This window comes from Cebidichthys violaceus, unplaced genomic scaffold (genome assembly GCF_023349555.1).
Source record: "Cebidichthys violaceus isolate CVI_PGR_0920_01 unplaced genomic scaffold, fCebVio1.0.p SCAF_13, whole genome shotgun sequence".
Classification (NCBI taxonomy): Eukaryota; Metazoa; Chordata; class Actinopteri; order Perciformes; family Stichaeidae; genus Cebidichthys; species Cebidichthys violaceus.
Window position 1 is genome coordinate 2,496,246 of NW_027176296.1, and position 13,524 is coordinate 2,509,769.

Sequence of the window (13,524 nt, forward strand, 5' to 3'; positions counted from 1 at the left end):
AGGCTCATACAGTACACTCATACATATTTATTTTAGGTTTGATTTATAAACACAGACAAGGTAAAAATGTACAAATTACTGTAGACAAAAAATCTACTGATATTAAACAAACAGCTTGAAGAGAATTTTACATGTCTCATCTTTGTTGTCGCCGTGTCACACTACGATAACTAGATACGAGAAGCTAAAAAAAGTTTTTGAACCGGTTTAGTTTTCTGACATTATACTATTTTCTGTTTATTTTATAAAATACATACAATACATCAGACTTTGTCAGAGATTACACGATGCAGTTGCCAATGTTGTCCCAGTCGTGTAAAACATAAAACAACATTAACATATCTGTTGAAATGATAATATGAAATTAAACATAATAATAATATCATATTTTCAATCCTCCCCTAGATCAAAAAAGGACACCAAGGTGCTAATTGAAGACACGGATGATGAGGCCTTCAGCTGAGTTCACAACGTCACACACACAAACACATACATACTATACTTATAAGGACCTCATTCACTAACACCCAACCCTTCTCCCTTATAATAATAAAAGAGTAGTGACCCTCAGTCTGAACCTTTAAAGCAGTGAGGACCTCACATGGTCCTCACTTTGGACAATTGACCTCATCTTTACATCCCTGTGAGTATATTTGGTCTTTATAAGCATAGACAAACACAATCAATACACACTTTAATGCAGAAACACACGTAAAGATATACCTGCTGATAAAGCACAAACATAGTTTAATAGCTACAGTTGAGGAGAGAGCTTATGACAGACAGACAGACAGATGGATAGACAGGCATCAAGGGAAATCTTCTGCACATAAGTGGAAACAAAGACCACACTGCCCTGGGATTATCCTCCTCTTCTCTAAAAATGACTTTTACTTTGAGATATTTGTGTTTCTTTAGATATTTTCTTTACTTTTTCTAGATTTATTTCAGAGAAGCTGCATCAATGACTGTTTACAATCCATTTTAACTACAATAGGATCAACAGGGAGAAGACAAGCCAATCAAAAGACTGAATATTAATCAATAAACCCTGAGGAAGGACTCAACACACATCACAGCATATCAAAACAATTCAACTGGTCTCAACTTTTTTCCAACGCATTTTCTGCAGGAAATGCATTTTCTAGTTCTTTTTATACTATTTTTGGTTGAGTTGTAATAACTTTAGTGTCAAATCCAACCTCGAGGCATTTGCAGGAAAAGTGCATTTAATACACAAAACAATGAAAAAAAAAAACTTTTACACCAAAAGAAATGTTTTGATTCAAACATTTCTAGTTTGTGAAGTTGCTTTGTAATATATTTAATATATTTTGATGTGCATTATTACTCTGTTGTAGTACTTCTACATGTGTTGTTTATACTAGTGCAACTAGTTGAGCATCCACCTGATGATTGTTTATGTATTTTATAAGGTTTGGAATGTTTTTCTTAGTTAGACTTGTGCCATGTTTTTAATAAGCTCATATTTAGACCTCAATTTATCCCCGACCTAAAGTTAATGCTACACCGACTTGTGAATCGTCGTGTCATGTCATCTTAAAGTGCCCTATTAGATACAATATATGTGCGTGCATTGCTATTCTTTGCATTAACTACCAAAGCTTTATTTTGCGAATGTGTCCGTTCAACCTAAAAATCCCAATAATATGAGTAGTGTGTCAAAAGTAATGTGATGTACCCTTTCAAATATACAGTTAAATAGTTAGTTATTCAAAGTGTATATGCCGGCGGCTCTCAAACTGGGAGGACAAGGGGGGGAAATGAGGAGCGCTTTTTTAAAATGAATCTAACTAACGAGGTTACAATAACCAAACAAAAGAGCTCTGATGCTAACAAGTCTAGAAAATCAGGACACACCTTCCAAAATGGCGCATGACAGAAATAGTTTGAGAAGCACTAGTGTATCACAAAACTCTTTATATGGTCACCCGAAATCCTGAGCTCTCTGACGAAAGTTTAGTATTGGTCGGTTTTGTACCCAATTGAGCAACTTATATATTTAATTGTGCGTATAAAAATGTTTTGGGTGGCTCTAAATAATTTGGGTTACTTTTGTACCATATAGGTGGTTTCCACCAGCAAAAACTTAGACTATTACCAAATGATTCAGCCTCTTTTGATTTGGTTTCACACAATTATACTCATAAAACATAATGCACATGGACGTTTAAACCTCTAAAAACCTTTAAACAAAGAAGTGGGCACCTTTGATGATCTCATTGAGTTACTTTGTGGCAGTCAAATCTGACACTACTGCAAAAGCTCTTTCAGTGCTTTTAAATAGTCTGTGACATGTTTCACAGCTCCTGTCCAGCTCAGAATCAGTCAGGTTTCACCACATTCAGTGATCCTGTCACCAGATATATGTTGTTTTTATGTTTGTCTCTAAGGTTCTATGTGCCATTTTAGCACTTTTAAAAAATGATTTCAAGTGTTGTGATTTGTTAGATCAAATGTAATCTTCTGATCTTAGGTAAGGAAAGTTATTAATAACCAGGAAAAATGTGCTGTACATCTGACATCTACTATTTACTCCCTCAGCTTATTTTCAAACCAGCAGCTCACACTTAAAGAACTGTTGGTTATCATTTTAAAGTGTGGTGCTGCTGCTGGTAAAGGCCCCCTGGTTTTCAGAGAAAGGACGCTAATGTTAATGCTGGTTTGTGTGTTTCACTTTCTCTTCCTGTTTGACCCCCTCACTCTTTGCTGTGCTGTTCCTCCCTCTGGCTACATTGCCTCACCACCAGCCAGTCATGAGACGAAGCCCAGAGAGCCACAAGACAAATACTTCTGTTTCTTCCTGTTTGTTTTTTCTGTAGCGGCTAAAAGACCGAAAAGCTTCTATGTGCAATGAGCTTAATGTGAACTAGAAAGCTAGAAAGTTTTAAAAAAAAAATGTTAAATATGTAGAAGATGGGTAGCTTCTCAGTCCATTTAAATACACTGGACACATGCCATAACTGTCTACAGGCATGAAACATGACACGCACACACGTACACACAGCCCACATTGCACCTCTCTCTCGTGTCGGAGAGCACAACTCTACAGCAGACAGTTTTGTAAAAAGGCTCTGTTGTCTTGCCTGCATGCTGCTTTAGTTTTACATTGTACATAGGTCTTAATTTATTTGACATGATGTGTATATTTGCAATCACTGTTGCTACTGTGACAATGATTGATTTCATACGTTGCCATTATTGCTCCAAGACAAGCAGTATTTTTTAGGTGATTAGGAGCTTTCGTTTTTGATTGATCACGATCCTGCACTCCTTTTCATGTGTAAATCTGTTGACAATGTGTTTGTATAAAAAATAGGAAGAAAAAAATCCATAGAACTGGAGAATGTGATTGGTTGTGTCTTGTAGGTGATTCCGTCTTATTTCACTGCTTGTGGGGAGGTGTGAGGGGCAGATTACTGTGTCCTGAAACTGTAAAACTGTTTGTACATTTGTGAATGTGCATGAAGATATTGTGGACGTTACATCTGTTGTTGTGAACTGCCCTGCTGACAGAAGCACTTTGACATAATGTAGGGCAGAGGAACAGACCCACACCATGACAAGATACTGTTGAACTGATGCCAGATCTGCATGAGTTTCTCTTGAATTAGCTCATAAACAAATGTTGGATCTTTATATTAAGCATTTTTTAAGATGCTTCTCTTTGAGAAAAACAAATGTTTTAGTGGCTAGTGTCTGTTCACAGATGTTCAGTATGTGTAACCCAGAGACAGAAACAAAAACAGGGTTATTTTGTACAGTTTGATGAGATGATCCTCAGCCCTTCCATACAATTGTTCTCATGGGTGATTTTGTTTCCACTGCTTGCTGACACCCCATGATGTTAAAGTGCTTGATATGTGTCGACCCCACCCTCTCCGTCTCTTGATGTTGTTCGTACCCTTTCTCTAATCTAGCTGAACGTGATAGTACCTGTAGTTTGGTAGATGGATGTTCTACTTTGATAAGATACAAAAACAATTATAATAGAATAAATACATTGTGGCTAAATGTGATTTTAAGAGACATAAAGAAAGGAAAATGTCTGACCCATCCTCCCCTGAATCCCTTTTACAGAGTAGTTTGTACATGTCGATTGTATAACACCGTTCTATGATGGTTTTCCTGATGGTATTTGTATTTCTGTATACACTTTGGTGATCCTGTCATATCTGGGTTTTATAAACCACGATTATTTTTAAAACTCGCTCTGCCTCTCGACTCTTTCTTTTCTCTTTTACTATTATACTAAGTTTCTGCTGCTCCAGTCTCTGCTAATCGTTTCTCACAGATTCTAGTTTTGGGTCTCGTGGATTTCTCTGGCCTCCTTGGTGGACAAGAAGCTTTGCTGAGTGAGTTTCTCCGCCTTTAGTGGGGCTTTGATGCAGTTTTGTAAATATAAGTACATGTACATTAACACGTATTTGTACAGCTTATTCCTTTAGCTCACAATTGTTTGCTGTGGTGGTCTGGGTGTTGCAGTTTCCTCTTCCAATTGCTTTATTGTTGTTCTTAATGTCTGTTTAGAATTTTTCCGTGTAGATTATTTACACACCCTTATTCTTTAAGTCGGGGGTTCTCAAAGTTTTGATGACTTTAATGCAAATATAGGGAGCCAGCATATGATTGAGAGCCGCACAGGAAAAATGCAAACAAAATATTTTTTCCATCTCACTTTCACATTAAACTGACAAGTTGTTGACTGAAAATGTTAACTTTAGCTAACTGCACTAACATTGATGACAGAATGTTAGTCCTGCAACACTCGCAAAGTACCTTTCTACAAGTTGTCATTCCTAACCTGACAGACACTTGTTAGGGGTCTGCAGTTGCACGCTGTTGCCATGAAGTGTATTAAATGTAAGATATTGAATTTGAAAGACATACTATTCTTATGATATACTATACTATGACATTTTAGGACTTTTTAATTACTTATTATACTACAATGTTTTCATGACATACTATACTATGAAAATTGAATTACTTATATGACATACTGTACAACAACCTTTTAATTACTTTTCTATGACAAACTTCACTATGCCTTTTCATTTATTATGACATACTATACATTTTCTATAACATTCTTGGGACTATATATACTTTTTGATGAAAGTTTAATGACTTGTTTATGACCTATTTTACTATGACTTTTTACAAAAAATTTTAATGTCATACTATACTCCAGCATTGTTATGACATACTATACTATGACAATTTAATGACTTTTTAACATACTGTATATCTTTTTTAATGACTTTTTATGGCATACTATACTTTGACGAGATCTAATGAGTTTGTAATTATATAATTTAAAATTTTATTTTTACGACATACTATGGATATGTTGATGACATTTCTATGAAATGCAGCTCCTTTATCTATATACATACTCTAGTTTTTCTTATGACATACTATGACTTAATTATGTCATACTATACTGTGACTTTTCTTTTGACTTTTTAAACTATGCTATGGCTTTTTTAAAGACTTCTTTTTGTGACATACAATACTTTTAATAATTTGTTTTACTTGTTTATGACTATGAGTTTTTATGATATTTTTAACGGTGTTTTATCACAAACTACACTAAGACTTTTTTGACTTTTTGACGAACATAAACTATTACTTTTTTATGAATACTTTTATGACATACTATACTATCACTTTTTAAAGTATACTACTTTGTATACTGAGACTTTCTTAGTATACAATGACTTTTGATGACATTTTTATGATATACTGTTCTATGACTTTTTTATGATATACCAGTCATAGTATAGTATGCCAAAAAAGTAATGAAAAAGTCACAGTATCTTATGTCCAGAAAAATCATAGTAAAAAGCCATAATATAGAATGTTTTTAAGTCATGAAAATGTTATTGTAATGTATGTCAAAAAAGTAATTGTATACTATGTTAATAAAAAGTCATAAAACACCATAATATAATATGTTTGTATAAAGAATATGAAAATTCTATAGTAATGTATGTCAAAATAAGTCATAAAAAGCCATTGTATAATATGTTTAAAAAAGTAAAGAAAATGCCATTGTAATATATGGCCAAACAAATCTTGAAGAAGTCATAGTAAAGTATGTTGAAAAAAGTAATAAAAAGCAATATTGTAGTATGTCGAAAAAAATTATATAAAAAGTCATAGTAAAGTATGTTGAACATTTTTGTAAAGAAGTCATAGTATAGAATGTTGAAACAATGTCATAAGAAAATTCATAGCATAGTATGTCGAAATAATATAATAGTCATTGTATAGTATGATGAAAAAGTCAATATGACGATAAAAGTCCTGAAAATGCAATACTCTGGTATGTCCAAAACGTCATTAAAAAGTCACACCATATTACGTCAAAAAAGGTAATGAAAACGTCAGTGTAGTTTGTCTAGAAAATCATTAAAAAGTTAATGTATACGATGTGTAATAAAAAAGTAATGAGAAAAATCACAATATCGCATGTCTTAAAAGAATCATAGTCTTGATTATCTGAAAAAAGTCATAGTATACTGTAGTTGATTGAAATATAATATAAAAGTCAGAGTTTAGTTTATTGAAAAGATTCATGGAAATAGTCATAGTATAGTGTGTTGAAAAAGTCAAAGAATAGTAATTAAAGATAACCATGAAATATGTCCAAACATTGTATAGCATGTAATAAAAGTCATAAAAAGTCATAATATAGTATGTCTAAAAAGTCATAAAAGAGTCATAGTATAGTATGTCTAAAAGGTCATGAAAAAAGTTATATATCAGTATGTCGAGAAAAATAAGGAAGAAATCATAGTATAGTATTCTCCAAAATGTCACAAAAAGTCATAGTACAGCATGTGGAAAAAGTCATAGTATAGAAATTCGAAAATATCCTAGTTTAGTATCTTTTAAAAAGTGTCTTTGTGTGTAGGGGGAGAAGCGAGAAAAAAACCAAAACAGCGAAGTAGTCTCGTACGTGACCACACCACGCTTGACTAAAAAATGGCTTTTGGAGGGAAAACTATCAAAATGGTGGATGAAGTTTTGACTACAGAAATGGCAGAAGCTAGATAGGACTACAAAAATGGCGAATGTAGTCTCATACATGATCACTCTACTCAAAACTACAAAAATGCCGGGGCCACAATAGAGGCCACGTTTACACACCGAGGGTACATCCCAAGTCTTAGGCCCAATCCCAATGTCCCCCCTTGCGGACTCACAGACTTTGAGGCGCACTCCCGCAAAGTCCGTGAGGGTTTAGGGCTGTTCTGTCAAATCGTCAAGTGTTTGAGGGCTCTCTCGCAGACATTTTGAGTCCTTTATGATCCCTTTCCTTAAGTCAGCATAGGATGCTGACTTAGCCTAAGGGAATTACTCACAATTCATTGCAATGGGACGTTAAACACGGGGTAACCAGTGGACGCATGGAGACGTTAAAAAAAAGGTAAACAAAGAGGAAATTTATTTATCTATTCATCAAATATTTTATTTTGTCATTGAAGCTGTTTTGACAAAAATTTGTAAATAGATGATATGAGATTACCTCTCATCCTTTGAGGAAAGAGCCAGGAAAACGTTCAAATCAGGGAGTACAAAGTATAAAATAAATACCCACAATTATACATCTTATTTTTTGTCGTTTTCATGGTAACGTGATATGTTGCAGCAAAGTGCTATCCCATTCCTATTTACACCATTTCAAGCCCTCACAGTCTTTCACACTCAACCACTCACCAGGTGACATCAGTGAGTCCTTGAGGGTTCAGGGTTTGAGGCTTTAGGGGGACATTGGGATTGGGCCTAAATTGTCATTTCCTTGCTCCTCGATCCTCGCTTGAACCGGAAGTTTTTGTACTCCGCCATATTGACGGCCGTCTCAAAGCTCTTATTTCTGATGTGAGGATGGAAGATCGAGGAGGAATTTCCAAGGAGCCATGAGCGAGGACGCAGAGAACAGCCTTCCAGGAAGTGTTTTAACGGCCGACACGCCCCCTCATTGTTCATCAGTTATGTGATTGGACGCTGCAGCTGATCAAAATGATCAAATTTTTCTAAATATCACTGGAGTTTCATACCAGAGTGAAGACAGATCAGATTAAACTCAAGTTTTATATTTGATTAGTTTTCTGATTCACCATTTGGTTTAAATATATGTTCATTGTAGACTGAACAACAAAAGGACCACAAACAACTTTCTTCATTTATTAGAAAGGTTTGTCTTTTCATGATCTGATATTTCCCTCAATAACTTTTATTATGAATACAATTAAAGTCAGAGAGAGCTGGAGAGACGAAACACTTTTTACATAATTTATCATCATTCCATTCAGTCATGTGACGTCACTCTGCAGTATTACAATAAATATACACTAAAATAAGTGACAGTGTTGGTTACAGAATGTTCCAAGAAGCAGCCTTGATGCTTGGAAGAGGGCTTAGGGGAAGGGGTAGGTGTGAGAGTGAGTGAGTGAATTCCAAGGGGACCTATTTAAGCAGGCTCTTGGTGAGAATGTTCACGGCTGATGAAATTAAGGATTTTTTGGAGTTGCTCTTCCTGGCCATTGGGACATCCGAGTCTGAGGCTTGATGGCAGCAACTGAAATGCTGGGTTGAGAGGATGGGTGGGACCATTGCAGATTCAGATTGCCTTCTTGTCTGCAGAATGAGAAAATAAATCCTAGAGTTGGAGTTGTTTGTGTCCAATGATCTTGCTGACCTGATTGGAGACCTGATGACCATAGTAAAGTAACACCTGAAAATGTCAGAAAAAGTCATTGGAGAGTATGTCATAAAAAAGTTACGGTATAGAATGTTGTATTAAAGTTATAAAAAAGTTATAGTATAGTATGTCATAGAGAAGTCATACAAAAAACATTGTATAGTAATTAAAAACAAAAGTCGAGGTACAGTATGTAATAAAGTCATAGAAAGTCATAGTATAGTATGTGTTATAAAAGTCATAAAAATGTCAGAACAAAGTCATGGTATAGTATATCATGAAAATGCAATAAAAGTCACAAGAAAGACAGTCTATTATGCCTAAAAGAGTCTAGTATAGTCTGTCACAAAATGTTGTCAAAAAGGTCATACTGTAGTATAGCATGCAAAAGAAATTTCATAAAAACGTCAGAGTATAGAAAGTCACTTAAAAAGTCAGTCATAGTAAAGTCATAAAGCAGTCATTGTATATTATGTCATTAAAAAAACTAATTAAAAATGTCACATTTAAGTATGTCATAAAAGACAATAGTATAATAAAAATAGTATACTATGTCATAAAAATGTCATTGTATACTGTGTTGTTATGAAAATTGTCAAAAAGTAAAGTATGTCAAAAATAAATAGATAAAAGGTTTAAAAAAAAAAGCCAGTATAGTATGTCGTAAAAATGTCATAGAATGGTACGTCTTAAAAAAAAAATCGTAAAAGTCACAGTGAAGTGTCATAAAATAGTCATGAGAAAGTCACAGTACAATATGTCAGAAAGTCATTAAAATGTCACACTATAGTTTGTTTAATTAAAAAAAGCCATAGAATAGGATGTTATAAAAAATAAATAAGGCATAGTATAGTTTGTTAAAAAAAAGTAAGAAAGTCACAGTATAGTATGTCAGAAAAATGCAATACTTAAAAAGTTGTATAAAGTCAGAGTATAGTATGAAGGTCATTGTATATTATTTTTTCAAAAGTAAATAAAAAGTCGTAATACAGTATGTCATGAAAAATTTGTAAAAAGTAATATTAAAGTATTTCATAAGAATATAATAAGGAAGTCATTGTGTACTATGTTGGTAAAAAAAGTCAGAGTAAAGTGTGTCATAATAATGAAATACATAAAAACACCATAATATACTATGTCTTAAAAAAAGTCCAAAGAAAGTCATAGTCATATCATAGTCATGTCATAAAAAAAGTCATAAAAAATAGTCACAGCGTAGTATTCCATTAAAAAGTTACAAAATTACAAAAAAGGCATGGTGTAGTATGTCATGGAAAATGTGTACAGAGATCGTAGTATACTATTTCAAAAAAATGTGTTTAAAAAGCCATACAAAGTCATCCATCCATCCATCCATTTTCCTCCGCTTATCCGGGGTCGGGTCGCGGTGGCAGCAGGCCAAGCAGGCTGACTCAGACTTCCTTCTTCCCCGCTCATACTGGGGGATCCCGAGGCGTTCCCAGGCCACTTGGGAGATACAATCCCTCCAGCGTGTTCTGGGTCTTCTCCGGGGTCTCCTCCCAGTTGGGCGTGCCCGGAAAACCTCCAGTGGGAGGTGCTCAGGAGGCATCCTAATTAGATGCCCGAACCACCTCAGCTGACTCCTTTCGATGCAAAGGAGTATCGGCTCAACTCCAAGTTCCCTCTTGATGTCCAAGCTCCTTACCCTATCTCTAAGGCTGAGCCCGGCTACCCTACGGAGGAAACTCATTTGTCCTTTCGGTCACGACCCAGAGTTCGTGACCATAGGTGAGGGTAGGAACGTAGACCGACCGGTAAATTGAGAGCTTCGTCTTCCGGTTCAGCTCCCTCTTCACCAAGACGGTCCGGTGCAGCGCCTGCTTTACTGCTCGATCTCCCGCTCCATCTTACCCTCACTCGTGAACAAGACCCCGAGATACTTGAACTCCTTCGCTTGCGGTAGGCACTCCGTCCCCACCTGGAGGGAGCAATCCACCGGTTTCCGGCAGAGCACCATGGCCTCAGATTTGGAGGTGCTAACTCTCATCCCTGCCGCTTCACACTCGGCTGCAAACCGCCCCAGTGAATGCTGGAGGTCACGATCCGAGGAGGCCAACAGGACCACATCATCTGCAAACAGCAGAGAGGCGATCCTGAGACCCTCGAACCTGAAGTTCTCCACCCCTCGGCTGCACCTAGATATCCTGTCCATGAAAGTCACAAACAGGACAGGTGACAAAGGGCAGTCCTGGTAGAGGCCAACACCCACCGGGAACGTGTCTGACTTATTGCCGAGAATGCGGACACAGCTCCTACTGCAGTCGTACAGAGACCGAATGGCCCGTTGTAACGGGTCCGGCACCCCATACTCCCGCAGCACCCTCCAGAAGAAACCCCGAGGGACCCTGTCGAAAGCCTTCTCCAAGTCCACAAAGCACATGTAGACTGGTTGGGCAAACTCCAAGAACCCCTCCAGTAGTCTTGCGAGGGTAAAGAGCTGGTCCCCTGTTCCACGGCCGGGACGGAATCCGCACTGCTCCTCTTGAATCCGAGTAGTGTGATACCCTGGTAATTTGAGCACAATCTCCGGTCCCCCTTTTTGAAGATGGGAACCACCACCCCAGTCTGCCAGTTCATGGGCACTGATCCCGACCCCCATGCGACATTGAAGAGGCGTGTCAGCCAAGACAGCTCAACAGTGTCCAGCGCCACCAAAGAGCTATTTGACTACCTTAGCGGTCATAAAAACGTAATAGTATATAGCTTGTCATAAAAAAGTCAGAGTATATTAAGTCATAAACATGTCATAAAAAGTAGTGAAAAAGTCGTAAAAAGGTCATAGTATAGTATGTCATAAAAAAGTTGTAAAAAGTAATATTAAAGTATGTCAGAAAAATGCATAGTGTAGTTTGTTACAAAAAAGTTGTAAGAAAGTTATCATAGTATATCATAAAAAGTAATTTTCAAAAATCTATACTATAGTATGTCACAACAAATAGTCATGGAATAGTATGTCATACAAAAAGTAAAAAACAACGCACAGTATAGTATGTCATACAAAAAGTAAAAAAAGTCATAGTATAGTATGTCATAAAAATACAATTCATAAGTCATAAAAAGGTAATTAGCATGCCATAGTATAGTATGTCATAAAAAAGACAAAAAAAACAGTTTAGAATGTCATAAAAAGTATGTCACAAAAAAGTGACAGTACCATATAAAAGTCATAAAAATGTCATCACAGTCATGGTATAGTACGTTGTAAAAAATGCATAGTGTAGTCTGTCACACAAAAGTTGTGAAAAAATCATATTATAGTCATTATAGATTGTCATAAAAAGAGTCTTTCAAAATAGTCAGTGTAGTCGGTCATAAAAGATGCTACAGTATAATTTGTCATAAAAGTTATGTCATCAAAATGTAAAAAAAAAGTAAAAAGGTATAGTATGTTCTCAAAAACCTCATTAAAACAATTGAAAAAAAAAAATTGTAATGTCAAAAATGATATACATAAAAAGTAATAAAAATGTCATAATAAAGTATGTCTTTAAAGTCATAGTACATCATGTCAGAAAAAAGTTGTAAAAATAGTCACCGCGTAAGTCAGAAAAAACCCCGTAAAATGGTCATATACCATTTCTAAATAATTTGATTAAAAAGCCATGAAAAGTCAGAGTTTAGTATGTCATAAAATAACCAATTACAACTATATGTTGTCATAAAGTTTGTCAAAAAATTAATAGTAAAGTGTGTCACGAAAATTAAATACATAAAAAGTAAAAGTATTTCTTAAAAGTCACAAGAAAGTCATACAATTGTCACAGCGTAGTACTAGTCATTAAAAAATGATAGGTCACAAAAATGTCATTCTATAGTAGGTCATAAAGTCAGTTCAGTATGTTATAAGTCAAAAAAACATTAAAAAGTCACTATACTATGTCATAAAAAAGCATAAACAAGTCATAGTACGTCTTTAAAAAGTTATAGTAGTCACAAAAAAATATTAAAAAGCCATCCTATATGAAAAAAAAAACATAATCCAAAAAGTAATTTTATGACATACGTTCATGACTGACGCTTTAATGAAAAAATATACTATGACTTTTAAATTACATTTCTATGACATACTATACTATGATTTTCATTGAACATTTTTCATTAATACGGATTAGACGAGTAGCTTTCGTTTTGTTCCAGTGACCGATGCTGTTATGTTCAGTGTGCCAGTAGTTCTTGACTGAGTGGAGGCCCCTATTTAATTAAAAAGGTGAACTCAGTTGGAGCTTTTAAATGGTATCACATCGCTCAGCAGATTAAGTTTGCCTCAATAAATCTAAATATAATCTAAATCTCAATTTGTAATCAAGAGAAGACCTGAAAGTGGTCAGAAAAAAATTTGAAAATGTTGAACTGCATGACAACTGGGCAACTCCACTTAAATGTAGACTTAATACAAGGAAAACAGCTAGTTGTTGAATTCAAGTCAACCCAGCCCTGCAATAAATCCTATTTAACGGAGCTCATTACTAGCTTAGGGCTTAAAATAAAGATATATTTCTTGATTAAGCACATTCGATTTGTCTATAAAATATTTGATAATTGTGAAAAATATGTCCATTTTCCAGAGCACATGGTGACGTTTGACTTTTTTGTTTTGATCCATCAACAGTCCAAAACCCAAAAGATATTCAATATATAATAATTAACAGAAAATCTCCAGTTTCCATTTTTAAAAGTAAAGGAAATGATTATAACATTAACAAAACAGTTGCAGATTCACTTTCTGTATTCTATTAATCGTGTCAGCTGTAATTTTGTTATTTGATACT

The 13,524-nt window shown here is 35.2% G+C and overlaps 1 protein-coding gene across 1 annotated transcript in view; it reads left to right on the forward strand.

Annotated features, from left to right (window-relative positions):
* Positions 1 to 4,231, forward strand: part of xpr1a (xenotropic and polytropic retrovirus receptor 1a) — a 65,679-nt gene extending 61,448 nt beyond the window's left edge. The window contains exon 15 of the mRNA XM_068707340.1: positions 406 to 4,231. Coding sequence (XP_068563441.1) covers positions 406 to 463 — 58 coding nt within the window. The 3' untranslated portion in view covers positions 464 to 4,231. The remainder of the gene's footprint in view (positions 1 to 405) is intronic.
* The last annotated feature ends 9,293 nt before the right edge of the window (positions 4,232 to 13,524 follow it).